A 26,151-nucleotide genomic window follows, 5' to 3' on the forward strand; every position below is an offset into this window, starting at 1 on the left:
CCTGCGGGGTCAGCAGAACCCTGGTTTACAGTGGACACAGGAAGGCTCACGCAGCAGCCCATGCAGGGCGGCTGGGGACACCAGGGTCCACGCGCTTAATACCCAATAAGCCTGGAGGGCACCCCAGCGAGGCGGGGGCCCAGGATGATAAAACCTGCGTTGCAGCCAGGGACACCGAGGCTCAGGTCTTCCGGTCCTAATTACCCAGGTCCGCCTGGTACCGCCCAGGGATTGTACGAATAAAAGTTGGGTGGGCCCTGGAAGTTTGCTCAGTGGTTAGAGCCCCGGCCTGCGGACTGAAGGGTCACGGGTTCGACTCCTGGTCAAGGCATGCACCTCCGTGGCAGGCTCCCCAGCCCCGGTAGGGGGTGTCTCTCTCACGTGGCTGTGTCTCTCTCCCCCTCCTCCCTCCCTTCCACTCTCTCTAGAAATCGTTGGAAAAAAACATCCTCGATGAGGATTTCATAAAACCATGTTGGACGGGGCATCAAGTGCGGGTCCCGCGGAGGCAGTGGGTCGAAGGTCAGACAGACACTGAACTCCGTGCCTTTAAGGCGTCCGGAGGCGGGGCCTGGAAGGCGGGCCCAGATGCCCGATTCCAGCCCGGCGCTCTCCTCCCCTTTAAGGCGCGGCAGCGGCGGGACTCCGACGGCCCCTTTAAGGCGCGGCCCTCGTCTGCCGGCAGAAAAGAGGCTTAAAGGAGACGCGTGGCGCGATGGCGGCGACCCCACGCGCGTGCCGGCGGTGCGGGCGGCCGCGCCCGGAGCTGCTGCTGCTGCTGCTGCTGGCGCTGCCGCCTCCAGGGGGCCCGCCGGGCGCCGCCGCCTACTTCCCGGAGGAGCGCTGGAGCCCCGAGTCGCCGCTGCAGGCGCCGCGCGTGCTCATCGCGCTGCTGGCGCGCAACGCGGCCCACGCGCTGCCGGCCACGCTGGGCGCGCTGGAGCGGCTGCACCACCCGCGGGAGCGCACGGCGCTGTGGTGAGTGCGGCGCCGAGTCCGGCCGGCTGCCCGGTCGGCGGGTCCGCCCCGCGTCCCGCCAGCTGTCCTGGCCCCGGGCAGGGCGGGCCAGACCCATGCGTGCCTTCTGCTTCTTGTCTCCCAGCTTCGCACCAGACCACGCGTGCCTTTTCCTGCTGTCCCGACCCCCGCCCTCGCTGTCCCGCATACGAATGGGCAAGACCCCGCTTTGCCTGCCGGCCCCCATGAGGGCAGATCCGGGACCACACCCAGGCAGGCCGCCCTGCCTCACCCTCTCAACCCGCAGGCTCCCGGGAAGGGGGCCCGGGGCCGCCAGGGCGCGGCTGTGGCCCACATTGCACCTCCCCAGCTGTAGATCTTTGCACTCCTGCCCGAATCAGGCCTTCTAACCCGAGTGCGTGGGCGGGGGATGGCCCCTTCCTGGAAGGGGAACGGGGTACCCAGCGCTGCCCTCATGGTTACTGTTGTCACCGCGGTCCTTGTTGGCAACTTAGTAACGGTTCACGTGGGAAAATAGCCCTGGGCTCCACGTCAAACCAGATTCCCAGGTGTCCCTCGTCTCTGCTCCAGGCTCCCTGGCCTGGATCACCCACGCGCAGGGCTTGTTGAGGTGGTGGTGTTCATCGGAGAGACTGGAGGAAGGTGGATGGGACCATGTGATGTCGCTGTATTTTTATTAAGTCTCACATATTTAGTACCTAAGCTTCTTATAAGATCCTAGATCAGTGGTTCTCAACCTTCTGGCCCTTTAAATACAGTTCCTCGTGTTGTGACCCAACCATAACATTATTTTCGTTGCTACTTCATAACTGTAATGTTGCTACTGTTATGAATCGTCATGTAAATATCTGATATGCAGGATGGTCTTAGGCGACCCCTGTGAAAGGGTCGTTCGACCGCCAAAGGGGTCGCGACCCACAGGTTGAGAACCGCTGTCCTAGATGCTCAGTAGTACTAATAGTGTCTCCCGTGTTTTTCTAAATGAGCTTGTTTAATCTCTGCAGCCTAGTGAGGTGTCCTCACCCCGTGTGATGAGGAGACTGAGGCACGGAGGGGGCAGCGCCTGGCCCGTCCGTCCGTGTAGCGGAGAGCAGGCTGAGCCAGGGCGCGGAGCCCAGGTTCAGGTCTGCTCCCCTGTCCTGGTTTGGGCTCCCCAACCTCCCTGACTGTCCCCCTCCGCCCGCAGGGTGGCCACAGACCACAACTCAGACAACACAACGGCCGTGCTGCGGGAATGGCTGGTGGCCGTGAAGAATCTGTACCACTCGGTGGAGTGGCGGCCGGCAGAGGAGCCCCGGTGAGTGCCAGGCCCTGCCCTGAGCGAGCCCCCCCTGTCGGACTCAGCTGCACCCCTGCCCACACGCCCTCCATGGATCCCCATTGTCCGGCCTCAGAACCCTGGCCCCTCCGCCCCGGCTCTCTAGCCAGTTCTGCAGCCTTAAGTGCCAGCCCTGGCTCCTCTGACTCCTCTGACTTGCCCTCAGCTTCACAGATTCTGAGTCTGGGAGGACGGGTTCCACTTTCCTTTTGCCCTGTGTTTTCTCCCAGTGACTCTGCCTCCTCCTGAGCTTTCTTCCTTCTCTATCGATTGCCCAGAAGTCCTCCCCTCCGGGCCTTGGCACTAGCCGGCCCCCTGCTGCAGACATACCTGCCTCCTCCCGTGTGCCCCGTGCTTGCTTCTTCCCAGCCTGCAGATCCAGCTTAGCCGACCCCTCCACCCCTCCGCCAGGAACCCACCTCTGGCCGCCCTGCAGCCCGGCCCTGTCTGGGCTCCGCAGTGCCTGTGTCTCCCCACATCACAGCTGCCTCCCCCAGGTCCTACCAAGACGAGGAGGGCCCCAAGCACTGGTCCGACGCGCGCTACGAGCACGTCATGAAGCTGCGCCAGGCGGCCCTGAAGTCTGCCCGGGACATGTGGGCTGATTACATCTTGGTGAGTTTCCCGGCCCGTGGGTCACAGAAGGCGCCTGGGGTGTCCCAAGGGAAGGCAGAGCAGTGAGTGTGGAGACTCCTGAACTCCGGTTTACGGAGGGGGAAACTGAGGCACCAGAGGGGGTGTGAGCTGTCAGAGGCGATCCGGCTGGCTAGGTGGAGGATTTGGGATTCAACCAGAGGACCCTGGGCTCCTAACCACCCGATGCGTCCCCCATTGTCCTCTGTGGTTGGACACTCGGTTCGCCTCTGCTTTTATCGCCATCATGAGTTGTAAGGAGCAGCTGTAGGGCCACCGGATCTCCACACACCCTCAGTGACACTGTCTGGGTCACTGCAAGAAGCAGGAAGGTGGGCTGGGGACGGGGGGAACTTGGGGACGCTGAGCTGCTGAATCCTGGTTTTCACTTCCTCCTCCTGGGCCAGTTTTGCCTCTGGGAAGGCGGGGATGTCAAGTGTTCAACGAAATCACGTTGGATAAGTGCCCACAGGTCCCGGGCCTTCCTGTTTCCTTGACCTGGGCGTGACTCCCTCCCCTGGTGCAGATGGGGAGGGAGTTGATGACAGGGCGGTCATGTTGTGATGCCAGTCTGGCTGGTTTTGTGTACGCGCCAGGCCCTGAGTTGAAGTCTGTACCTTTTTTATTTATCAATCAACACACATTTATGAGCCCCTACCAGTGCCCTCCTGCCGAGGCCTGGGACACAGGCTGAGCCCCACCTTGCTGGCGTCCCGGGAAAGGTGGGTGTGACCGGAAAAACCAAACTGAGAGAGGCACCATCAGAAGGCAGCGGTGCTGTGAAGTTTAGACAGGCATTTGGTGGTGAATCAGTGTCCTGGGGCTGCTGGGACAGAGCCCCACACGCTGGGGGACTGTGTTCTGGGAAGTGTATTATCTCAGTTCTGGAGGCTGGAAGTCGGAAATCCAGGTGTCAGCAGGGCTGTGCTCCCCCAAAAAGCTCCAAGGGAGGGTCCTTTCTGCCTCCTCCAGCTCCAGGAGGCTCGGGCATCCTTGGCTGTGGCTGCATCGCTCCAGTCTCTGCCTTTGTGGTCACATGGACTTCTCTCCTGTGTGTCTCTTCTCTTCTTCTGAGGTCACCAGTCATTGCATGTAAGGCCCACCCTAGTCCAGTACGACCCCATCTTACATTTTTACTAAATCTGCAAAGACTGTATTTCCAAATAAGGCCATAGCCACCTATACGAGGGGTTAGGACTCTCAACATTCAGTCTCCAACAGATGGCCTAGCCAGGGTGGGGTGATGAGTGAGCAGGGTTGGGGGCCTTCCTTAGGAGGGGACCCCAGCAGAGATCGGAAGGAGCAACGGAGCCAGCCTTCGGGGAAGCCGGAGGACAGTGTCTGAGGCAGAGGGAACAGCAGGCAGCAAGCTTTGGGTGTTCAAGGACTGTGAGGAGGCGAGTGTGGCTGGAATGGCCTGACGAGGGAGCGGTAGAGGGGGTGATACCGAGATGGTGGGTGGGGGCTGGCCTATGCAGGTTGAGGGAAAGATTTGGTTTTCACTCTGATGGTAATAGGGAGCCACGGAAAGTATGTAAGCAGGGGAGGGCTGTGTTCTAGTTTATGATTCTCAGAGCCCCTGTCCAGGAGTGGGGACAGCAGGACGCTGGGGTGGAGGCCTGAGGGATGGGGCTGTGGAGAAAGGCAGGTGGGTCAGGCCTTGCTTGGGGACTAGATGTGAGGGTGCCAGGAAGATCCCAGGCCCCTGGCCTGAGCCCTCTGGGGAGGAGAGAGCTGTCTCCTGGGAAGAGGAGGGCTCCTCCTGGGCCCAGTAGGTTGATACTTCCTGAGACCATTTTACAGATGGGAAAGTAGAGGCTTGGAGAGGGAGGTTTCACTGGCTGGGCTGGCACAGAGGTGGGACTGGCCCTGCCTGGCGCCATCCTGCACGGGGCCGCCGCGTCTGTTTTGTTTTCATGGTTTGAGGTTGACTGTTTTTCGCTTTTCCCCTCAGCAAACCTGGGTAGAACGCCAGGTGTTGGTTCAAAACTCAAAGCAGCTTTTGACACCCCATGTCATTTTTGAAATCGGGGACTTTGGAAGTCCGTATTGGGATGTGAAATCACTTGTCCAGTGTTTTAAAATTATTGTTAAAAGGGCCTCTTTTTTCCTTCTCTTTTTACAAACGCTATCGGCGTTGCTTGTAAGAAAATCTAGAAGAAAAAATAAGGAGTTTAGGAAAGAAGGAAACAAACCTCGTAATCTTACCTTTCAGAGAGACTGAAATTGAGGTGCAATTTACATAACATAAAATTAGCCTTTTAAACCATGTAATCGAGTGGTTTCTGGCACATTCACAGTGTTGTACAACCATCATCCCTGTCTAGTTCCAGAACATCCCGTCATCCCCACACAGTCACCCCCAGGCCCCTCCCTCCCATCCTGGCAGCCACGGTCTGCTCTCCGTCTCTGGACTTGCCAGTTCTGGCACTCTGTGTGCATGGAGTACACAGCACATGGCCGTTAGGGCCTGGCTTCTCTCAGCCTGTTTTCAAGGTTCTTCCATGTTGTAGCGTAAGTGCTTCTGTCCTTTATATGGCTGAGCGATACTCCATTGTGTGGCCAGACCCCGTTTTGGTTATCCATTCATCTGTTGGACACTGACATTGTTTCCACCTCCTGGCAATGGTGAATCCTGCTGTTTTGAACATAGGTGTTCACGTATCTGTCGGAGTCCCTGTTTCCAGTTCTCTTGCTCTGTCCTCAGGGATGGACTTGTTGGGTCACCTGATAACTATGTTCTTAACTTTTTGAGGACCTTCTGGACTGTTCCAGCTGCTTTTTTAAAAAATATATATTTTATTGATTTTTACAGAGAGTTAGAAACATCGATGAGAGAGAAACATCCATCAGCTGCCTCCTGCCCACTCCCTACTGGGGATGTGCCTGCAACGAAGGTACATGCCCTTGACCGGAATCAAACCTGGGACCTTTCAGTCCCCAGGCCGATGCTCTATCCACTGAGCCAAACCGGCTAGGGCCCAGCTGCTTTTACTGCACATACATCCAGAGGTCAGAATGTAAATGTCCGCAGGGGACTGGGTGGGGAACATACGCACCTGCGCCACCTGTCCCAGGGCTGCCCCTCCTGTCTCCAGCTGAGGGTCCCGTGTGGCATGCTGTTCCATGGTGCCAGAGAGCCTGGAATGCCAGTGTCTGCCGTTGTTTACCTCAAGTGACTCAAATGCTCTAAAAAGCCCCTGTGAGTAACAGAATGCATCTTTAAAAAATATATTCTTTTATTGATTTCAGAGAGGAAGGGAGAAAGAGAGAGAGAGATAGAAAGATCCATGATGAGAGAAAATCACTGATTGGCTGCCTCCTGCATGCCCCCTACTGGGGATCAAGCCCACAACCGAGGCATGTGCCCTGACTGGGAATCGAACAGTGACCTCCTGGTTCATAGATCGATGCTCAACCACTGAGCCACACTGGCCTGGCCAGATGCATGTTTTTTTTTTGTTTTTGTTTTTTATTGATTTCAAAGAGGAAGGAAGAGGGAGAGAAAGAGATAGAAACATCAATGATGACTGAGAATCGTTCATCAACTGCCTCCTGCATGCCCCAACATTGGGGATCGAGCCCGCAACCCTGGCATGTGCCCTTGACCAGAATTGAACCCAGGACCCTCCAGTCTGCAGGCTGACGCTCTGTCCACTGAGCCAAACCAGCCAGGGCCAGATGCATTTCTTAAAAACCATCTCCTAATCGTTCTGTACGGGACCTGCAGGACAGAAACATCCTTACCTAATTGTTCCAAACTTTTTTCTTTGTAACAAACAAGTTACCATATTTTTACCCCAACATTCAAGGTGTTAAAGCAAAATAAAGTTTCTATTTTTATGAACTTTCTATTGGCATCTAACTCAGAGAAAAAAGTGTATTCCTCTCGGAGGTGGCCTCTGGTCCACCCCTCCTCTTCACTGACCAGCGCTGCCTGTTGTAAAAGTTCCCACTGATGGAGCCACATGGCCCGCCCCCGTCATGTCCGGCATCTCGACAGCGCCCTGTCTGGGACCCATTTGTGTTTCTGTGCGCCATGTGGCCCATTCCTGCCCCTTCCGTAGCAGCCCGTTTCTTTGTGTGGCTGTAACTTGGCTTGTTACTAAGGTAGAGCTGTGGGTTGGGGCACCGGATGGTTCTTCAGACCCCAGGACCCTGCCTCTGCCCCATTATTCCGAGGTGTGGCCCAGCCCGGTCACTCCAGCAGCTCCCAGTGATGTCCTGTTGGATGTTTTGTAGTTTGTGGACGCAGACAACCTGATCCTGAACCCTGACACGCTGACGCTGCTCATCGCCGAGAACAAGACGGTGGTGGCACCCATGCTGGATTCCCGGGCTGCATACTCCAATTTCTGGTGTGGGATGACTTCCCAGGTCAGGCGCCTGCTTGGGTAGCGCAGGGGGCTTGGGGTGCTGGGGGCTGGGCCAAGCAAGTGGGGGCCGAACTTATTATCACACCAGCTCATGGTGAGCGTTTCACACCTTCCTGATCATCCTTAGACAGTCCACACAGTAGGGAGTGGTGGTGCCGGATGGGGCGGCAGGCACAGCTTGATTCAGACGTTCAGACAGCCTTCCTGTCTTCCTCCACCCCTGGGTGGCTTCATTTTCAGACCCTGGGGAACCATCCCAGCAGCTTCCCGCTGAAGTCCTCCTGGACTGGCCTTGTCCATCTCTCCTCCCACCCCTGGACCAGTTCCTGAAGCCAAGAGCTCTTTATTTTTGTTTTTAGTTGTAGGCCAGTTTAATGTTCAAACCTTTTTCGGCTTTTAAATTTCCTCCTTCATAGGCTGCCTCTCTGATCCAAGTGTGGGGCCAGGTCTGCAAGTAGACAGCCGTTTTTTCTTTTATTGGCCATTGTCCCGTTAGCCCAGGCGCCGGGGGCGGAGCCTGTCACCGACCACGCCCAGAGCACGGTGCTCAGGGAAGGCCCACCCTAGGCAGGAGGTGGCACTGGGCCTCGCTCTCTAGATGTTCCGTGTCTCTCCTCCTGGGTCGCAGGCCTCCTCCCCTCAGGGGACCCCTGCAGAACTCCGCCCCTCCCCCGCAGGGCTACTACAAGCGCACGCCTGCCTACATCCCCATTCGCAAGCGGGACCGCCAGGGCTGCTTCGCCGTCCCCATGGTGCACTCGACCTTCCTGATCGACCTGCGGAAGGCGGCGTCCAGGAGCTTGGCGTTCTACCCGCCACACACGGACTATACCTGGGCCTTCGATGACATCATCGTTTTCGCCTTCTCCTGCAAGCAGGCAGGTGAGCCCTGGGGGGTTGCTGTCCCGGGGATGTCATCTGGTCGGTTCTCTGGAATCTGAGCTGAACATGTCCCCGCAGAGGCCACGGAAGGTCCACAGAACTAGAAGCGCGCAGGGTCCGGGTGGCTGCAGGTGGGGGTGTGTCCAGGTGTTCAGATGGTGGCCACAGACCCATTCTTTCTCCAGCCCTGGCTTTGCCGAGGGTCTTCGCCTCCCAGGTCTAAAGGGGACCTACTAATGGAAGGTTATTTTCAACTTAATATTTTCTTACATTCTCCCAATTTTCTGTGGTTGAACGTAACCGTTCCCTAATTGTATAATTATGAAAAAGCCCTTTAGAGAGAACGAGAACACAGCCGTATGCTAACCCGCCATTTACTTTAAATCAAGGGTTATTAGCAAACGGTGGCCAGCAGGCCAGATCTGACCCACCATCTGTTTCTGTATGGCTACAAACTAAGAATGGTTTTTATATCTTTAAATGGTTGGAAGAAAACATGAAGAGAATAGTAATAGTTTGTGACATCGGAAACTGCATGAAGTTCAGATTTCGGTGCCTATAGGGAAGGTTTCACTGGCACGCTGCCACACCCATGTATTTAAGTGTGGTCTATGGCTGCCTCCGCATCCCAAGGGCGGGGTTGAGTTGTTAAGACAGACTGTCAGGCCAGCAGCCTAAAAGATCTATACCAGTGGTCGGCAAACTGCGGCTCTTTGGCCCCTTGAGTGTGGCTCTTCCACAAAATGCCATGTGCGGGCGCGCATGTACAGTGCGACTGAAACTTCGTGGCCCATTTGCAGAAGTCGGTATTTTGTGGAAGAGCCACACTCACGGGGCCAAAGAGCCGCATGTGGCTTGCGAGCCGCAGTTTGCTGACCACTGATCTATACCATCTACCCTCATTATGTAAAAGCTAGCCAGTTAAAGTGAAAATTATTTTCATTGACTTATTAACTTTTTTTAAATATATATTTTATTGATTTTTTTTACACAGAGAGGAAGGGAGAGGATAGAGAGTTAGAAACATCGATGAGAAAGATTGATCAGCTACCTCCTTCACACCCCCCACTGGGGATGTGCCTGCAACCAAGGTACATGCCCTTGACCGGAATCGAACCTGGGACCCTTCAGTCTGCAGGCCGATGCTCTATCCACTGAGCCAAACCGGTTAGGGTGGCTTATTAACTTTTTAAAATACGCACTCAGTATAAAAATTTAAACCATCCAGAAAAAGACAAATGCAAATGGAGGTCACCTGACTGACATTTTATCCAACTGCATCCCATTTTTGTGCAGAAATGTGCAGCAGCCCCAGCCAGTTTGGCTCAGTGGATAGAGCGTTGGCCTGTAGACCGAAGGGTTCTGGGCTCGATTCCTGTCAAGGGCACTTGCCTCAGTTGCAGGATCCTCCCCGGCCTGGGCCCTGGTCAGGGAGTGTGCAGGAGGCAACCAATCGATGTATTTCTCTCACATCGATATCTCTCTCTGTCTTTCCTTCTCTCTTCTACTCTCTAAAAGTCAATGGAAAAATATCCTCAGGTGAGGATTTAAAAAAAAAGAAAAAGAAATGTGCATCTTTTTTATTTTTAATCCTCACCAGAGGACGTGCTGAGAGAGAGAGGGGGGGAGAGACATTGATGTGAACAAGAAACATTGACCTGTTGCCTTCTGTACCTGCCCCGACCGGGAAACAAACCTGATACCTGGGTATGTGCCCTCACCGGGAATCGAACCCTCGCCTCCTGGTTCATAGGTTGACACTCAACCACTGAGCCACACCAGCCGGGCATAAGGTGCTTTCTAACAGCTCTGATTGTCAGTGTCTCGCCTGCCAGCGGGAACCCCTGTTCTCACTCCAAGTCCCCGGTGGAGGTCTGAGGGGTTTCTGCTGGTTGCTGGAAAAAGCAGGTGGGACTCCCTTACTTTCCACCCCACACTGGGCTGTGAGGCTGACGCTGTGGTCAGAGGGGACCACTGCCACCTTGTTGCTCAGTTTTCAGTTTTGATTGTTGTTTTTGGCCCCAGAGGTCCAGATGTACGTGTGCAACAAGGAGATGTACGGCTTCCTGCCAGTGCCGCTGCGGTCACATAGCACCCTCCAGGATGAGGCTGAGAGCTTCATGCATGTGCAGCTGGAGGTTATGGGTGAGTCCGTCCACACTGCCCTTTCTCTGTCATCACACATCCACACCCTGAACGCTGATTGAGCACCTGCTGGGTGCTAGTGCCTTTGCCACGCACTGGGAACCTGGCATGAACAAGGTGGACAGTTGTCCCTGCTCTCAGGGAGCACTGGCTTGCAGCAGCTGGGCATGGCAGTCAGGGTGGGCTTCCAGGAGGAGGTGGCATTAAGAGGCAGAGTGAGTAGTAGTTAGCCAGAAGGGGATTATAGCCAGAGGGAGCATTCTGCAGACTAGGAGGCTAGGGGGACACGAGCTCAGGGAGCAGGCAAGGTCAGCGGGGGCAGAAGTGGGGCTGCTGAGCGGGTAGAGCTGGCGGGCCAGGGCAGCGGCCTTAGGCACTGCTTTCCTCAGGGGCAGTCAGGAGCCATGGAGGGTATGGGAGCAGGGAGGACAGAAGGTTTTCACCGATGAACCTTTATGTGCATGGCAGTGTCTGGGCCACAGCCTTTTGGGCCATTTCTAAACCTCAGACCCATTACTTATTTAATATATATTGTATGTGTATACTTTTGTTTTACTTGAATATATCTATTTTAAAAAGGGAATTACATATTTTTACCATAGTTGCAAGTTCATGTCTTTCCAGTAAATAAATCTGTAAATTATTAAACTAGCAGCCCTACCTCTGGTGGCCCCGAGATGCGTTGAGCACACAGGGCCGAGCTGCCTCCTGGTGGACGTGGGGTGTCTCCAGAGCAAGAGGACAGTGGGGCAGTGTCCACTTCCGGGGGGCTTTGCCCTCCACTGGCCACACATCTCAGAGAAGGCCTGCAGAGCAGCACCCCCGCCCCCCACTGCACAGATGGGGAGGGTCCAGGCTCCCGCTGCTGGTCTCAGTTGCCTCACTCTTACCTGCTTCTAGAAGGTTGTGTGTGTGTGTATGTGTGTGTGTGTGTGTGTGTGTGTGTCCCTGGTGGCTGAAGGTGGAATGGCACACTCCCTGTTTGGTCTTTTGAAATGACCGAGGTCACCAGGTGGAGACCCCCCAATACCCAGGTGTCTGTCACATGCAGAAGCTCAGGCCTAGGCCAGGAGCCCCCCGGGCCACTGTCCCGAGAGAGAGGCCTCTGCTTGGCGCCCACTCCCACCTGCGGCTGGACCCTGGAGCATCCCTGTGGCTGCCGTGGTTTTCCTCATTTAAATTTCACCTCTATTTCTGTTACTGTTTCTGGTCAAGAAGCCGTTAACACTGCTGCTGTACACTCCACCGTGACAGAGGCATGAATGCCCTCCTGCTTCTTTCTTGAGGGCCAGAGCTGAGCACACAGAACAGATGGGAGGAGGGCCCGGGGGGTTCAGATATGTGTGTAAATCCTTCCTCTGTTAAAGCACGGTTCCGCTCCGTCCGCGTGTGGGGACCCGGACCTGGGCCGAGCGGGGGTTTTCATGTGTTCGGAGATCTCTCTTACAGTGAAGTTTCAGAGCAGAAAGGCTCAGGGTGACAAGATCCCACCTCCCACTGTCAGTTCTCTCACCACTCACCCCCGCCCACAATGGGGGGTTGAGCTGAGGGTCAGACAGAGAAGGGATGGGCACGTGGGATTGGGGCCTGTGTCCCAAGATCCCCAAATCTTGCCCTTGGTGTCAGCCATCCCAAGGAGAGTGGGGTGCCCAGGAGCTGCGGGACTCTGGGGGGAGGAAGCCCTGGGGCGTGGTGGCCTTGGAGGAGGCCCAGGCTGTGGGTGGAAGGTTCTGGGTCAGGTCTGGGCCTTGTCCACGTCTCTTCCAGACAGAGGGCCCTGTGTTTGTCCCTTGCGCTCACATGGGGCCTTTGTTTTTGGTGAAGCAGACACCACACTTGGAATCCAGTTGGGTTTTTCTGGGCAGCCTGGGGGGCAGGCAGGGACGTCTGCAGGCTCATGTGTACCTGAAAGTCTGGCCCTTCTGGGGGAACCACAGGCATATATATGCCAAGATCGCTGTGGGGATGTGGTCTGAGCAGCTCATGGGGAGGAGTTATGACTGCTCTGACGTTCTGGGCGCACCTTGGCCTGGAGACGTGCCCCTCGGTCAGATGGCTGGCTTTTCCTGTGTCTTCCCTCTGTGTGTCTCTGTGTCCACATTTTCCATTAAAAAAAAAAAAAATCCTCACCTGAGGATATGTTTTTATGGATTTTTAGGAGGGAGGAGAAACATTGATATGAGAAACATCAAAATATCAGTCAGTTGCCTCCTGTATATGTCCTGACTGGGAATCAAACCCACAGCCTTTTGGTGTACGGGATGATGCTCCAACCAACTAAGTCACCCGGCCAGTCAAATTTTCCTTTTTTTTTTTTAAAGTTTTACATATGAATGGGCTGTCTTTTTTTTTTTTTTTTAATATATTTTATTGATTTTAAAGAGGAAGGGAGAGGGAGAGAGAGAGAAACATCAATGATGAGAGGGAATCATTGATTGGCTGCCTCTTGCACGTCCCCTACTGGGGATCAAGCCCGCAACCCAGGCATGTGCCCTTGGCTGGAATCGAACCCGGGACCCTTCAGTCCGCAGGCCGACGCTCTATCCACTGAGCCAAACCAGCTAGGGCCAAAGTTTCCATTTTTATCCGGATCCCAGTCATAGTGATTAGGGCCCACGCTAGCGACCTCCTTCTACCCTGAACACCTCTGTAAACACCCTGTTTCCAAATAAGGGCACATTCTGGGCTCCTGGGGGTTTGGACACCAACTTAACTGTTTGCAGGAGGATGCCTGCCATTCAGCCCACGCAAGTGTGACTCCATGGCATCATTTCGTGAATAACCTCTGAGTTGTTATCAGCCCATTTTATAGATGAGGAATCTGAGGCCCGGGTAGGTCACGGCCATTCATCCTTGGTTCATTCTATGAGCAATTATTGAGTGCCTGCTGTATGCTGAGCCCTATGTTGGGCACTGGAGACCCAGTGTGCGTGGACAGACTTGGTGTTGATTTCACGCGGCTCACAGTAGACAGCGAGTTAGGATAGCAGGGTGGAGGTTTGATGATGGAAATCCCGGTGCTGTGGGGAGCGGGAGGAGGTACCTGACTTAACCTGAGGGCACTGGGAGACTCACCCCTCCTCAACATGGCATCTTAGCTGAGAACTGGGGTAGGGGGAGGAGGAAGGAAGGGTGTTCCAGGCAGAGGCTCAGCATGTGCAAAAGTCCTGAGGTAGGAATGGATGAGGTTGGTGTGCTAACAGCCAGAGTGGGTAGGAGGTGAGGGAGAGACTAGCACCAGGATTATGGTTGGGGACAGGTCAGGCAGTTTTCCAACCTCAGGCTGATATGGAGCCATGGAGGGGATGCGGAGGGCGCAATGGAAAGAGGTTGGAATGTTCCCCCCGACTGCACCCCATGACCCAAGCCACCCCTCGGCTTCTTTCTGCCCCACAGTGAAGCACCCCCCAGCAGAGCCCTCCCGGTTTGTCTCAGTGCTTACCAAGATGCCTGACAAGATGGGCTTCGACGAGGTGGGCCAGGCCTTCTGGGGCGGGAGGGGGAAGGGTGGGGAACTTAGGGCTGGAGAGTCCAACAGAGGCTCTGTGCCACAGGTCTTCATGATCAACCTGAAGCGGCGGCAGGACCGGCGGGAACGCATGCTCTGGGCGCTGTGGGCGCAGGAGATCAAGGTCCGGCTGGTGGAGGCTGTGGACGGCAAGTGAGTCCAATCTGAGGGCAGGGGTGTAGACCGTGCACTGGGGCCATGGGTGACAGCTGAGCCCTACCCTGGGGAGGGGTGTAGACCGTGCACTGGGGCCATGGGTGGCAGCTGAGCCCTACCCTGGGGAGGGGTGTAGACCGTGCACTGGGGCCATGGGTGACAGCTGAGCCCTACCCTGGGGAGGGATGTAGACCGTGCACTGGGGCCCTGGTGGAGGGGAAGTGAGTCTGACCCTAGGGGAGGGCTGACAGAGCCACACTTGGGTGGCCCGCCCCCCGCAGACCTGGCCGCAGGTCCAGGAGGGGCGCCAGTAGTTGAAGAGGGAAGCAGCTGCTCAGCAGTAGGGCACTAGCCAATGGTGGAGTAGCCGGCAGCATGGGGTGTCCACTGACCCCTTCCTGTCCCCCCTTCCAGAGCCATGAACACCAGCCAGGTGGAGGCACTGGGCATCCAGATGCTGCCCGGCTACCAGGACCCCTACCATGGGCGGCCCCTCACCAAGGGAGAGTTGGGCTGCTTCCTCAGCCACTATAACATCTGGAAGGAGGTGAGTCCAGCAGGTAGAGTGTCTGGCGAAGTGAGTAGGGCAGGGTCCTCCTCGGCCTTCGCACAGCTCAGGGAGGGCATTGCTTGCCCCCCAGGCAGACTCCCAGGCTGCAGCAGGACCCAGGGCCCCTCTTTAGGGAATGTCCTTCCATTGTGTAGATGTGGACACTGAGACTGGGGGAGGGGGGAGCGCAGTTTCCAAGTGTGGCCTCTTCACACCTAGCTTCTTGCAAATGTCTAGAGCAGGGAGTGGTCCTCAGACTTTTTAAACAGGGGGCCAGTTCACTGTCCCTCAGACCGTTGGAGGGCCGGACTATAGTTTAAAAAAAAACTATGAACAAATTCCTATGCACACTGCACATATCTTATTTTGAAGTAAAAAAACAAAACGGGAACAAATACAATATTTGTATTTGCATGTGGCCCGCAGGCCGTAGTTTGAGGACCCCTGGTCTAGAGCCTGGACTCTGGTCTTGACATTTACTGATAGCTATAGCAGCCATGATGACATTCACTGGCACAGAGCCCACACCAGGGGTAGCGCATCAGCCCTGGGGCTCATCAGCCACACTCAGAGAGAGAGGCTGTGGTAGGTGGGGATGCCAGGCTGGGATTTGAACCTGGGACTACAGGCACAAAGCCAGATGCGGTGTCCAGATGCAGGTGGAAGGGGGTGTTCAGGAGTTTCAGGCAATGAGTGCTTGCTAGGGTTGCCCTCTTTTTCTGAGATTCATTGTGGGTGGCATGGAGCAGAGGTGGTGGTGTCCACGGGGCCCTGGGTTTAAGTCCAGCCCTGCCTCTTAGAGGGCTGAGCCCTGTGAGCAGGAAGGCTCTTCCCAGCCTGAGCTTCAGTTTCCCCATATGACAGTCATGGCCTCCGGGGGCCGTCATGAAGATTCAGGAAACATTTGCCAAGCACCTACTGTGCACCTGGCCTGGTGCTGGTGCTGGTGCTGGGGACATGATAGCCACCGGGACAGACCCAGCCCCCTGCAAGGGGCTCACAGCCCTGGGAAGTGGGCGGACTGATGATAAGCCACAAAGAAACAAATCAGAGTGAAATAAGTGAGATACATCTAGTGAAGGGACCTAGGGCTATGAATTGTCCTCAACTGGCAGCTTTGGGTGGTGGTTGGGGAGGAGCTCCTGGGTGGGCGACATTGGAGCTGAAGCCTAAAGGGTAAGAGGTAGTCTACCTGCCATTGCATGAGGGAGAGGGCTGTGTCAGCTCAGTCCCAGGCCCTGGAATGGGAAGAACAGCCAGGCCCGAGCATCTGTTGTTGAATATTCTAGGAAGTGGTAGCCCGAGGGGAAGTCAGTCCAGACAGCGGCGGCGAGGGGTGCATTTTCTTCTCGCCTGCTGCCCCAGAGCCTTCAAGCTGAGCTGGCTTCAGGGTTAGGCCTGACGCTGTTCTCCCTCAGGTGGTGGAGAAGGGACTGAAGAAATCGCTGGTCTTTGAGGACGACCTGCGCTTCGAGATCTTCTTCAAGAGGCGCCTGATGAACCTCATGCGGGATGTGGAGAGGGAGGATCTGGACTGGGACCTCATGTGAGTATGGGGCCTGGGGGTGGGGCCATGCCAGGAGGTGTGGCCTGGGGCACGGCCAGAGCCCAGGGGTAAAGTATGGGGTGGGGTGGATTGGAGCCTGGGGTAGGGCCAGAGTTCAGAGGTGTGGTCTGGGGCTAGGGCTCTGGGGCCTGGTGTGGAGTGGGTTGGGGCTGAGGTTGGGACCAGGGCTCGGGCGTTGTCTGGAGTGGGTGGAACTGGAGCCGGGTGGGGCTAGAGCTCAGAAGAGCATCTGTGCCTGAAGGTATCTGTCGGGACTAGCTGGGCCAGCTCTCGGAAGTATGGCAGGAGTGCTCTGTGTGTGTGTGGCCGGTGTGAGGGGCAGACCTGAGGGTAGTCAGGGCTGGGGCGTGGCCTCGGGCCTGTGGGGTAGGACCGTGGGAGGATGACCTGGAAGTCTAGGGCCCTGGCTGTGGGGATGAGTCCTCCTCAGGGCTTGGAGACTGGAGGTGTCCTATGGCGGGTGGGGTGGCGAAGATTTGCCCAGGAAGCTGTGGGCTGGCTAAGGAGCTGGTGGGGTGGCCTGGGGTCGGTGTGGTCAGGTCTTGGTAGCTCAGAGCTGGCCCAGTGTGGGAAGTAGCCAGAGAGCCTGGGTCTTAGCCCAGCACTAGGGCAGGTGTGCTCAGCATATCTCTCGAACAGTTCTTTGGGATCTCATATGGGGGGGGGGGTCCTCCCCCCCCACCCTGCAGTGTGCAGGGCCCTGACCGTAACTGCACCCCTTCATTCCCGACTGCTCACCAGACCCTTTCACCTTCCTCCACTGCCACACAGCCCTCTGAGCCCAGAGCAGCTTCCTTCTCAGCCCCTTTCCTCCTTGTAGCACAGCCTCAGAGAACGTCCCAGAAATCCCATTGCCCCCAGCTCCAGATCCTTCCATGGCTCCCTAGTGCCCTAGGGAGAAACCCACCCTCCTCCTCGAAGGCCACAGACCCCTGTGGTTCTGCCAGTCCAGCCACACTGGCCTCCTTCTTATGCCCCAGACACCCAAGCCTGCTCCCTCCCCAGGGCCGGACAGGGACTCAGTAGGTCCCTGCCTTGCTGGGTTAGCATTCTCTGGTGGGCGGGAGGAGGGTGACGGCCTCAATTCCACACCCCAGCTATGTGGGCCGGAAGCGGATGCAGGTGGAGCACCCCGAGAAGGCTGTGCCCCGCGTGAGGAACCTGGTGGAGGCCGACTACTCCTACTGGACACTGGCCTACGTCATCTCCTTGCAAGGCGCCCGCAAGCTGCTGGCGGCCCAGCCGCTCTCCAAGATGCTGCCCGTGGACGAGTTCCTGCCGGTCATGTTCGACAAGCACCCAGTGTGAGAAGGGGTTGCTCGGGCGGTGGGCTGTGGTCGCAGGCGGCAGTCCTGGAGGGGGCGGGGCATGAGGATCTCGGGGGGGGGGGGGGGGGCCAGGAAGGTGCCGTTTTCTCTGCCCACTTCCTCTGTGTGTCCCCTCCACTTCTGGCTCCATTTGAACCCCATCCCCCTTCTGTCTCAATCTGTTCCCTTTCACTTCTCCCTCCATCGGTCCCGTCCCCTCGACCCACTGCTGCCCCTTACTCCCTGCCCTTCCAGGTCCGAGTATAAGACCCACTTCTCCCCTCGCAACCTGCGCGCCTTCTCCGTGGAGCCTCTGCTTGTGTTCCCCACGCACTACACGGGGGACGACGGGTACGTGAGCGACACAGAGACCTCGGTTGTGTGGAACAACGAGCACGTCAAGACTGACTGGGACCGTGCCAAGTCCCAGAAGATGAGGGAGCAGCAGGCCCTGAGCCGAGAGGCCAAAAACTCGGATGTGCTCCAGTCCCCGCTGGACAGCGCTGCCCGGGACGAGCTCTGAGGGGCAGTGGCCACGACAGCCTCCATGTGCTTGCTGGGGACAGCAGGGCCCCTGCGGACCCTGGCAGGCCTGGGAGGGCTCTCCATGCAGGGCGGTGGCCAGCCAGTTCTTGCTCAGCAATCTTGTACACACAGGCAGCATTAATGGAGTGCCTACTGTATGCCAGGCATAGTGTTTTGCACTGGGAGACTGGGTGGGAACAAGCCATCATTCCTCTCCACGTGCCTGACATTTCTTAAGCATCGACTATGTACCGGGTTCGTGGGTGATGGCCGTGAATGAGGCATAATAATTTCCTCAGTGATGATTCAGTCATCAAGCATTTATTGACGCCCCCCCTCCCCCCCCCAAGAATCAGGCACTAATGATACACATTCATTTTTTAAAGATTAATTTAAGTATTTATTGAGTGCCTGCTGACGGTTGGGCACCATTTCAGGCTCTGGGAATATTGAGATAATTAAGACACTTTCATTTATTCAAACACACATCAGGCACCTACTGTGTGCCTGGTACTTGAGACACAAAAGTTCTTACCAACTCCGTGCTGTTATGGAGTGTCTGCTGTGCGCCGGAAGCTGAGCTGGGTGCTAGGCATGGAGATGAACAAGGTGCTTTTCTCTCTTTAATTGGCTTCTCCCCACTCACCTGAAGAGCACCTACTGTGTGCGCTAGACATCCGTGATACAAAACAGTATAACCCTTGTTCAGTCACTACATTTGATTTCCCACATGTGTGCTGGGCCCCAGAGATGAACAAAAAGAGTCCTTTCATTTCATGCCTTAGGCATTTATTGAGTGCCTACTGTGTACCAGACCTTGTGGACGCCCAGTGGGGTTAGCGAAGGGTTGAGTTTGAGTCCTTATCCATCCCCCAGGCACCTGAGCTATGTGCAGGTCACCACCCCGGAGGGAGGGTGACTTCTCTCACCAGGGGCTTCTGCTGGCCCCAGTAACCACATGGCCGCTTGCAGGTTCCTGCGCCAGCCCCCCTGGAGGGGGCGGGGTGAGGAAGGGGCTGGGTCTCCCCTGCCTGCTCCTGGTGCTGTTTGCTTGACCTCCCAGGCCTGCGTCTCAGGTGTGGTGTCCGCCTGCTCAGTGGGGTTCCTCTGTCTAAGCCTTTGGGGGGCTCAGGGGCACTGGGGTGCTGTCTGCACTTGGGCAGGATGTTCCCCGGCCCAGGCTGGAGGGCTTGCTGCGCCTTCAGCCGGAAGTGAATGTCAGAGCCGGCCAGCGGTGCTTCCCTCTCCGGGATGGACACTGCTTGCTGGGTCGGATCCTGGATAACTTGCTTATTTTTTTATTAAATGGTCCTGGATGGTTTTCACGTAAGTCTGTGTTCTCTTTTTTTTTTTTCTAATCCTCACCTGAGGATACGTTTACTGATTTTGAGAGAGAGGGGAAGGGAGGGAGAGAGAGAACAGAAAACATTGATGGGTTGCCTCCCACATGTGCCCTGACTGGGAATGAACCCACAACCTTTTCGGCGTCTGGGACGGGGACGACGCTCCAACCAACCGAGTCGCCAGGCCAGGGCGGTGTTCTCACTGCCAACACACCACACCCAGTCCCCTCGCCCGTTGCTGGCCAAGGTGTGGGATGCAACCAGTGCCGGAGAGGGGCTGAGGGGGGCGTGAGTGTGGGTGAGGGGGCAGGGAGAGCCCTGTGGTCCAGCCTGTCCCGTGAAGCACCCCCTAAAATAGCCCAGGGACAGATGGCCAAGCTCACTCTATCCTGTGGGGTCAGCTGCAGGGTTGTTTCAGTTGACAGACTGGAGGGGGGACTTTCATGGTTGGGAGTCCCCAGAAAACAGACTCTAAGATGGGGGTTTGGTGTCCAGGAGGTCCCCACAGGAAGCCCCGATGGCGGTGGGACATGAGACAGGGAGGAAGTGGCTGCAGGAGGCGCCAGCGGGCAGTTGGGCACCTGGGGATCTCGGGGACACGGCCTGGAGCAGAGGCCTCGGTGGTCCCACCCCAGGGATTTGGATTTTCTGTGTCAAATAGTTCAGGGTTCTCAAGATCCTTAAGTCCTTAGGGTGCAACTAAGCAAACTAAAAAAGCAAAACTAAGTCGTCCTCAGAGAACATTTTGGTAAAAAACCTAGCCTTATCCATCTGCCTGGAGCATATCTATACACATTTTTAAAAAGAGGATCATGTGCCGGGCTGGTGTGGCTCAGTGGTTGAGCATCAACCCATGAACCAGGAGGTCACGGTTCGATTCCTGGTCAGGGCACATGCCCCGGGTTTCACGCTCAATCCCCAGTGTGGGGCGTGTGGGAGGCAGCTGATCAGTGGTTCTCTCATTAATGCTTCTGTCTCTGCCTCTCCCTTTCTCTCTCTGAAATCAATAAAAACATTTTAAACAATAATAAAAAAGAGGATCATGTTACATACACTCTACTCTAGGGGTGGGCAAACTTTTTGACTCGAGGGCCACAATGGGTTCTTAAACTGGGCCGGAGGGCCGGAACAAAAGCATGGATGGAGTGTTTGTGTGAACTAATATAAATTCAAAGTAAACATCATTCCATAAAAGGGTACGGTCTTTTTTTTTTTTTTTTTAGTTTTATTCATTTCAAACGGGCTGGATCCGGCCCGCGGGCCGTAGTTTGCCCACGGCTGGCCTAGAGGGTCTTTGTGGCACGCAGTGGGTCTTTTTTTTTCTTCCCTGCAAAATGTCTCTGATTAAAATACAGAATCTCAGGCTCTGCCTCCAGATCGAAGGGGTTATTTTAGAAGCTAGTGGGCAGTGCCTGGGGATCTGAATTTCATTCTGAATGCCCCACCCTCGCATCCAATTATCTAACTGAGATCTTTCCTCTTCTCTTACCCTCCAGGATCATTCCTTCTGTAATGGTTCCTATAGATAGTGTTTTAGATGTTTCTATTGCTTTTTAGAGAGAGAGGAAGGGCGAGGGAGAGAAACATCAATTAGCTCACAACCAGGGCATATGCCTTTTGGTGCACAGGACGATGCCCAACCCACAAAGCCACACCGGCCAGGATATAGTGTGTGTGTGTGTGTGTGTGTGTGTGTGTGTGTGTGTGTGTGTGTAGTTTTAATGTAACTTTGAATTGAAAAGTGGTTCATGTTCATGGAAAAAGCCTTCAGTTGGCCCATCAGCTCACTGCCTCTGCTTGCTGTGGCTGCAATAACCAATTTCCACGGATTTAGTGATAAACACACATTGCCCCGCTGAAGTGCCTCAGTTGGTTGAGTGCCGTCCTATGTGCCGAAGGGTTGCTGGTTCGATTATCTGGGCTGCGGTCTGAGTGTTCGGAAGGCAGCCAATCAATGTTTCCCTCTCACATCGATCTGTTTCTCTCTCCCTCCCTTCCTCTCTCTAAGCATGTCCTCAGGCGAGGATTTTAAAAATAATAAAACAACGCACATTTATTCTCATGTCGTTCTGGAGGCCAGGAGTCTGAAATCATTGCACTGGCTGCAAAGTGTCAGCGGGGCTGGTTCCTTGGGAGGACCCAGGGGGAGAACGTGTTCTTGCCTTTTCCGGCGTCTGAGACTGTTGGCTTCCTGGCCTGTGAGCCCTTCCTGCACCACGCGAACCTCCTGCTTCCCTCATCACATCCACTTCTTCATCTGGCTTCTCTGGTTCCTCTTGTAAGGACCCTTGTGGTTGACTACATTTAGGACCCACTCAAATAATCCGGAATAATCTCCCTGTCATCTCAAAATCCTTCACTTAATCCCATGTGCGAAGTTCCTTTTGCCATTACAGTAACAGCCACAGCCCTGGCCGGCAGGGCTCACTGATTGGGGTGTCGGGCTTTGCACCAAAGGGTCTCGGGTTCGATTCCTGGCCCAGAGCGTGTACCTCAGTTGCAGGCTCATTTATAAAAACAGGCAGTGAGCCAGATGTGGCCCAGGGGCCATTGTTTGCCAAATTCTGGTGCAGAAGGGCAGGACCCGGCTGGTCCTGTAGGAATGATTTTGCAGACTGGCTCACCCAGGGAACTAAGTCCCTCCACAGCCATAGAAGACAGGAAGTCGGGGGGTCCTTGAAACCTCCAACTTCGGGCACAGACCCCATATCTGTGATTAAGAAATAGGATCCACAATTGTCTCCTTCCTTCCTTCCTTCCTTCCTTCCTTTCTTTCCCTTCCTTCCTTCCTTCCTTCCTTCCTTCCTTTCTTTCCTTCCTTTCTTTCCTTCCTTCCTTCCTTCCTTCCTTCCTTCCTTCCTTCCTTCCTTCCTTCCTTCCTTCCTTCCTTCCTTCCTTCCTTCCTTCCTTCCTTCCTTCCTTCCTTCCTTCCTTCCTTCCTTCCTTCCTCTCCTCTCTCTCTCTCTCTCTCTCTCTCTCTCTCTCTCTCTCTCTCTCTCCCCCCCTTTCTCTCTTTCTCTCATCATCAGAGGATATTTTTCCCATTGATTTTTAGAGAGAGTGAAGGGGGGGAGAGAGAAACATTGATATGAGAGAGACACATTGATTGGTTGCCTCCCGCACACACCCCAAGCAGGGCCAGGGATCGAACCTGCAACCCTCTGGTGCCTGGGCCAACACTCTAACCACTGAGAACCCCGGCCAGGGCAGTTTAAAAAATGTTTCTATTGATTTTTTTTATTTTTAGAGAGATAGAAACATCAGTGATAAGAATCATCGATTGGCTGCCTCCCACACGCCCCCTGCTGGGGATTGAGCCCGTAACTCGGGCATATGCCTTGACCAGGGAATCCACCTGTGACCTGGTTCATGGGTTGATGTTCAATCATTGAGCCACACCGGCCAGCACGCCTGCTTTCAGAGCCCGCCAACGTTGGCTGCCGACAGAGCGAAGAGGAGGAAAAACCAAGATAGCAGTTCCTTCTTCCATCTGAAGTCCCACTGGTGCCTCCGGCTGGTGGACCCCAACAGGTGCCCAGCAACATGGGAGTCTGAGAGCGTGGCAGCAGCTTTGCAGCCTCTGCGGGAAAGGGGGTGGGTAGGGCGGGTGCTGCTGTCTACCCACAACGTCCTTCTCGTTAATTACCGTACAGCATGGGATGGTGAGGATGATTGTGTAATTGCAGGAGGCATAGTCACAGAAACTATTATGTGTAAGTGCAGGATTAGGAGCAGAGTAATTACATGCAATGCAATAAGTTATGTAATGAAATGTAATCTCACAGAGGTCATGAACCACATCATTGTGTTCAACCCCCCAGGAAACCGAATGTACATCTCGTAGACATTGCCTGGGTGATCCTGCTATATTGGCAGGTGACGCGATGAAAAGGCAATGAATAAACGGGGGAGAGATTAGGGTAGATGAAGGGGATGAGAGGGCGAGGAGAGGGTGAGGCTGAGGCTGAGGGTTCCGGTGTGAGTGGAGGGTGGAGTGAGCATGAGGGTGGTGCTAGAGTTTGCCTAAGGATGGGAACAGTGAGGAGGGGAAGTTGAAGAAGAATTATTCGGTCAAGGAGTGGGCAAACGATGGTCCATGGACCAAATCTGGCCAGCCACCTATGTTTGTTGTTGTTTTCTAACTTGAAGTGAAATTCAGATAAAATTAGCCACGTTCAAGTGTACGACCTCATGGCATACATGTACGTTGTCCCACCGTTAGCTCTATCCGTTTCCAGAACTTTTTCATCTTCCCAAACTGAAACTCTGTCCCCATTAAACACTAACTTCACATTCCCCTCCCCCAGGCCCTGGCACCCACGCATCCCACTTTCTGTCTCTGTGAACCTTGATTCCTCTGGGAACCTTATGTAAGTGGGGTCACCCAGTATCTGTCTTTTTGTGGCTTGTTTATTCAGCTCAGCACCATGTCCTCAATGCTCACCACGCTGTAGCAGGTCAGCAGGTCCTTTCTAAGGCGGATTAATATTTCATCGTATGGATGGACTATGTTGTTTTTCCATTCATCAGTGGACACTCGGGTTGCTTCCATCTTTTTTTATACATTTTTTAAATTGATTTCAGAGAGGAAGGGAGAGGGATAGAGAGATAAACATCCACGATGAGAGAGAATTATGGATCTGCTGCCTCCTTCACGACCCCACTAGGGATTGAGCCCACAACCCGGGCATGTGCCCTTGAACCTGGGACCGTTCAGTTCGAGGGCCGACGCTCTATCCACTGAGCCAACGTTCTATCCACTGGGCCAACCGGCTAGGGTCATCTTTTGGCTAGTGTGACTAATGCTGCTATGCACATGGGTGTGCAAGTATGTTATTGAGACGCTGCTTTCATTTTTTTTTTTTCAGATACAGATATCCAGAAGTAGAATTGCTGGGTCACATGGTAATTCTTTTTTTAAATTTTTTGAGGAACCTCCATACTATTTTCCACAGCAGCTGCACCATTTTACATTCCCACGTACAGTTCACAAGGGTTCCAATTTCTCCACATCCTTGCTAGCACTTTTTTTTTAATGTTTTTGATTTTAATATGTAATTGATTTCAGAGCAAGGAAGGCAGAAGGAGAGATAGAAACATCAATGATGAGAGAGAATCATCCACTGGCTGTCTCCTGCACGCCCCCTACTGGGGATCCAACCTGCAACCCGGGCATGTGCCCTGACTGGGAATCCAACCGTGACCTCCTGGTTCATAAGTTGACGCTCAACCACTGAGCCACACCGGCTGGGCCTTCCTAACACTTTTTAAAAAAAATAGTAGCTATCCTGATGGGTCTGGAGTGGAGTCCTCAATTTTTTAATCCTTCGTTCCATGCTTATTGTTTTTTATTAATCACATTTAGGTATCATTAAATTTTATCTCTGTGGGTGTATTTGTGGGTATAAATATGTATAGCGAGTCTTTGAGCTTTACAAATGTGGTGTCATGTTTTCTGATGCCTCTCACTCAGCGTCACATTTCTAAGACTCACTTGTGTCATTTGTCAGAGGAAAACCTTACCCGTGGAGGATGGCAGAAGTACCCCTGTTCCCCGTCCAGAGGTGCAGCTCTGAGACTCAGAGGATCAGCGAAAGATGCTTGTAGTTGCAAATGAACGCTTCTCACAGCACAGCAAGCAGCACGCTCCTCGGTCTTCGAGCCCCATGGGTGACATGACGGACCCCACGTACTGAGGGACACAGGGCCGAAGGCTGAGCATGGCTTGTAGCAAGCAGCAAACAAGCCAGCTCCCCCCTCAGGGCGTGAGCAGTTACCCAACGCCGCATGGCCCACCTGTGTTGCTATGGAAACTGCTGGGTCTCGGGGCAGAGATCAGGTCTTCAGTCTGGCACTGTCACCAAGAATGTTTGGGGACACTCAGGGCCCCTGGCAGGCTGGCCCTTTCGACACCATGCAGACAGCTGTGGTTCATCCACGTTATAGCTGCATAATATCCCCGTGGGAAAAGACCGCACTGACGGTGCTTTCCGTCGTGTTGCCCACGTGCAAGCCTTGGGGGTGGAATGGCGGAGCTATGGGTAACCCCTGCGGTTTAGCCACTCTTTGTTCCACTTTTAGGCCCCCCCCCCTTTCTTTTCTTTTTTAAATCCTCACCTGAGGATATTTTCCCATTGATTTTTACAGAGAGTGGGAGAGAGAGGGAAAGAAGAGGGAGAAATATTGATGTGAGAGAAACACATCGATCGGGTGCCTCCTGCATGCACCCCGACCAGGGCCTGGGCCAGGTGGAGACTGCAACTGAGGTACGTGCCCTTGACCGGAATTGTACCCAGGACCCTTCAATCCACAGGCTGACACTCTATCCACTGAGCCAAATCGGCTAGGGCTAGCCCTTTTTTAAATTTTATTTGCAACTAAAAGCATTCATGAAACCCATTCCCGATGGTGAATCCCATGGCCTGGCTCTGGCCACTCAAACACAGAAGTAGCCCAGATCTTAGGAGGGGGGTCCCTGAATTTACCGAGGGAATCTGAGCTGAATGAGACTCTGTTTCTGCTCCCTGATGAGATGAAGGCTCAAAGCAGAAATTCAGTTTAGCTGTAGAAAAAGGAAGTTTCTGTTCTTTGAAATTAAATAAATAAAACAAAACAAATAAAATGAGATTAATTAAATAAAATGAGATTCTCACCTGCTACATCAAAACAAAACAAAATCCCAAACATGGGACTCTGGGTTGAATTGGGAGGCGGGGGGGGGGGGGGGGGGCGGGAGGGGGGTGTCCCTGGCTTTTGTGTTCTAACTTGCTTGAGCTAAGAGCAACAGCTGCCCAATGTCCGGGGTTCGCATCCTGACTCCACCCCTGTTCCTGCCCTGTGAAGTGGGCAGCGCTGCAACGGCA

At 54.6% G+C, this 26,151-nt stretch overlaps 1 protein-coding gene across 2 annotated transcripts; it reads left to right on the forward strand.

Annotated features, from left to right (window-relative positions):
* The first annotated feature begins 573 nt into the window (after positions 1 to 573).
* COLGALT1 (collagen beta(1-O)galactosyltransferase 1) lies at positions 574 to 19,275 on the forward strand. Of its 2 annotated transcripts, none has more exons than XM_036313942.1 (12): positions 574 to 978; positions 2,165 to 2,275; positions 2,708 to 2,911; positions 7,172 to 7,306; positions 7,983 to 8,187; positions 10,213 to 10,332; positions 13,729 to 13,805; positions 13,887 to 13,993; positions 14,411 to 14,543; positions 15,965 to 16,092; positions 17,211 to 17,417; positions 17,676 to 19,275. In XM_036313942.1, exons 1-12 carry the CDS (start codon positions 589 to 591, stop codon positions 17,941 to 17,943), a joined length of 2,085 nt encoding a protein of 694 aa, XP_036169835.1. In that variant the 5' UTR covers positions 574 to 588; the 3' UTR covers positions 17,944 to 19,275. The 2 variants fall into 2 exon arrangements, with proteins under 2 accessions (XP_036169835.1, XP_036169836.1); XM_036313943.1 differs by having other exon boundaries at positions 635 to 978; positions 2,794 to 2,911.
* Positions 19,276 to 26,151: the final 6,876 nt, after the last annotated feature.

This window comes from Myotis myotis, unplaced genomic scaffold, assembly GCF_014108235.1.
Source record: "Myotis myotis isolate mMyoMyo1 unplaced genomic scaffold, mMyoMyo1.p scaffold_m19_p_6, whole genome shotgun sequence".
NCBI classification, from domain to species: Eukaryota; Metazoa; Chordata; class Mammalia; order Chiroptera; family Vespertilionidae; genus Myotis; species Myotis myotis.

Bases quoted from the DNA above. Each gene is read 5' to 3' on its own strand.
- COLGALT1 (XM_036313942.1), top strand. From the start codon at position 589: ATGCCCGATTCCAGCCCGGCGCTCTCCTCCCCTTTAAGGCGCGGCAGC. The intron at 2,276-2,707 runs GTGAGTGCCAGG...CCCCTCCGCCAG, and splicing joins CGGCCGGCAGAGGAGCCCCG to GAACCCACCTCTGGCCGCCC. The intron at 16,093-17,210 runs GTGAGTATGGGG...TCCACACCCCAG, and splicing joins GATCTGGACTGGGACCTCAT to CTATGTGGGCCGGAAGCGGA.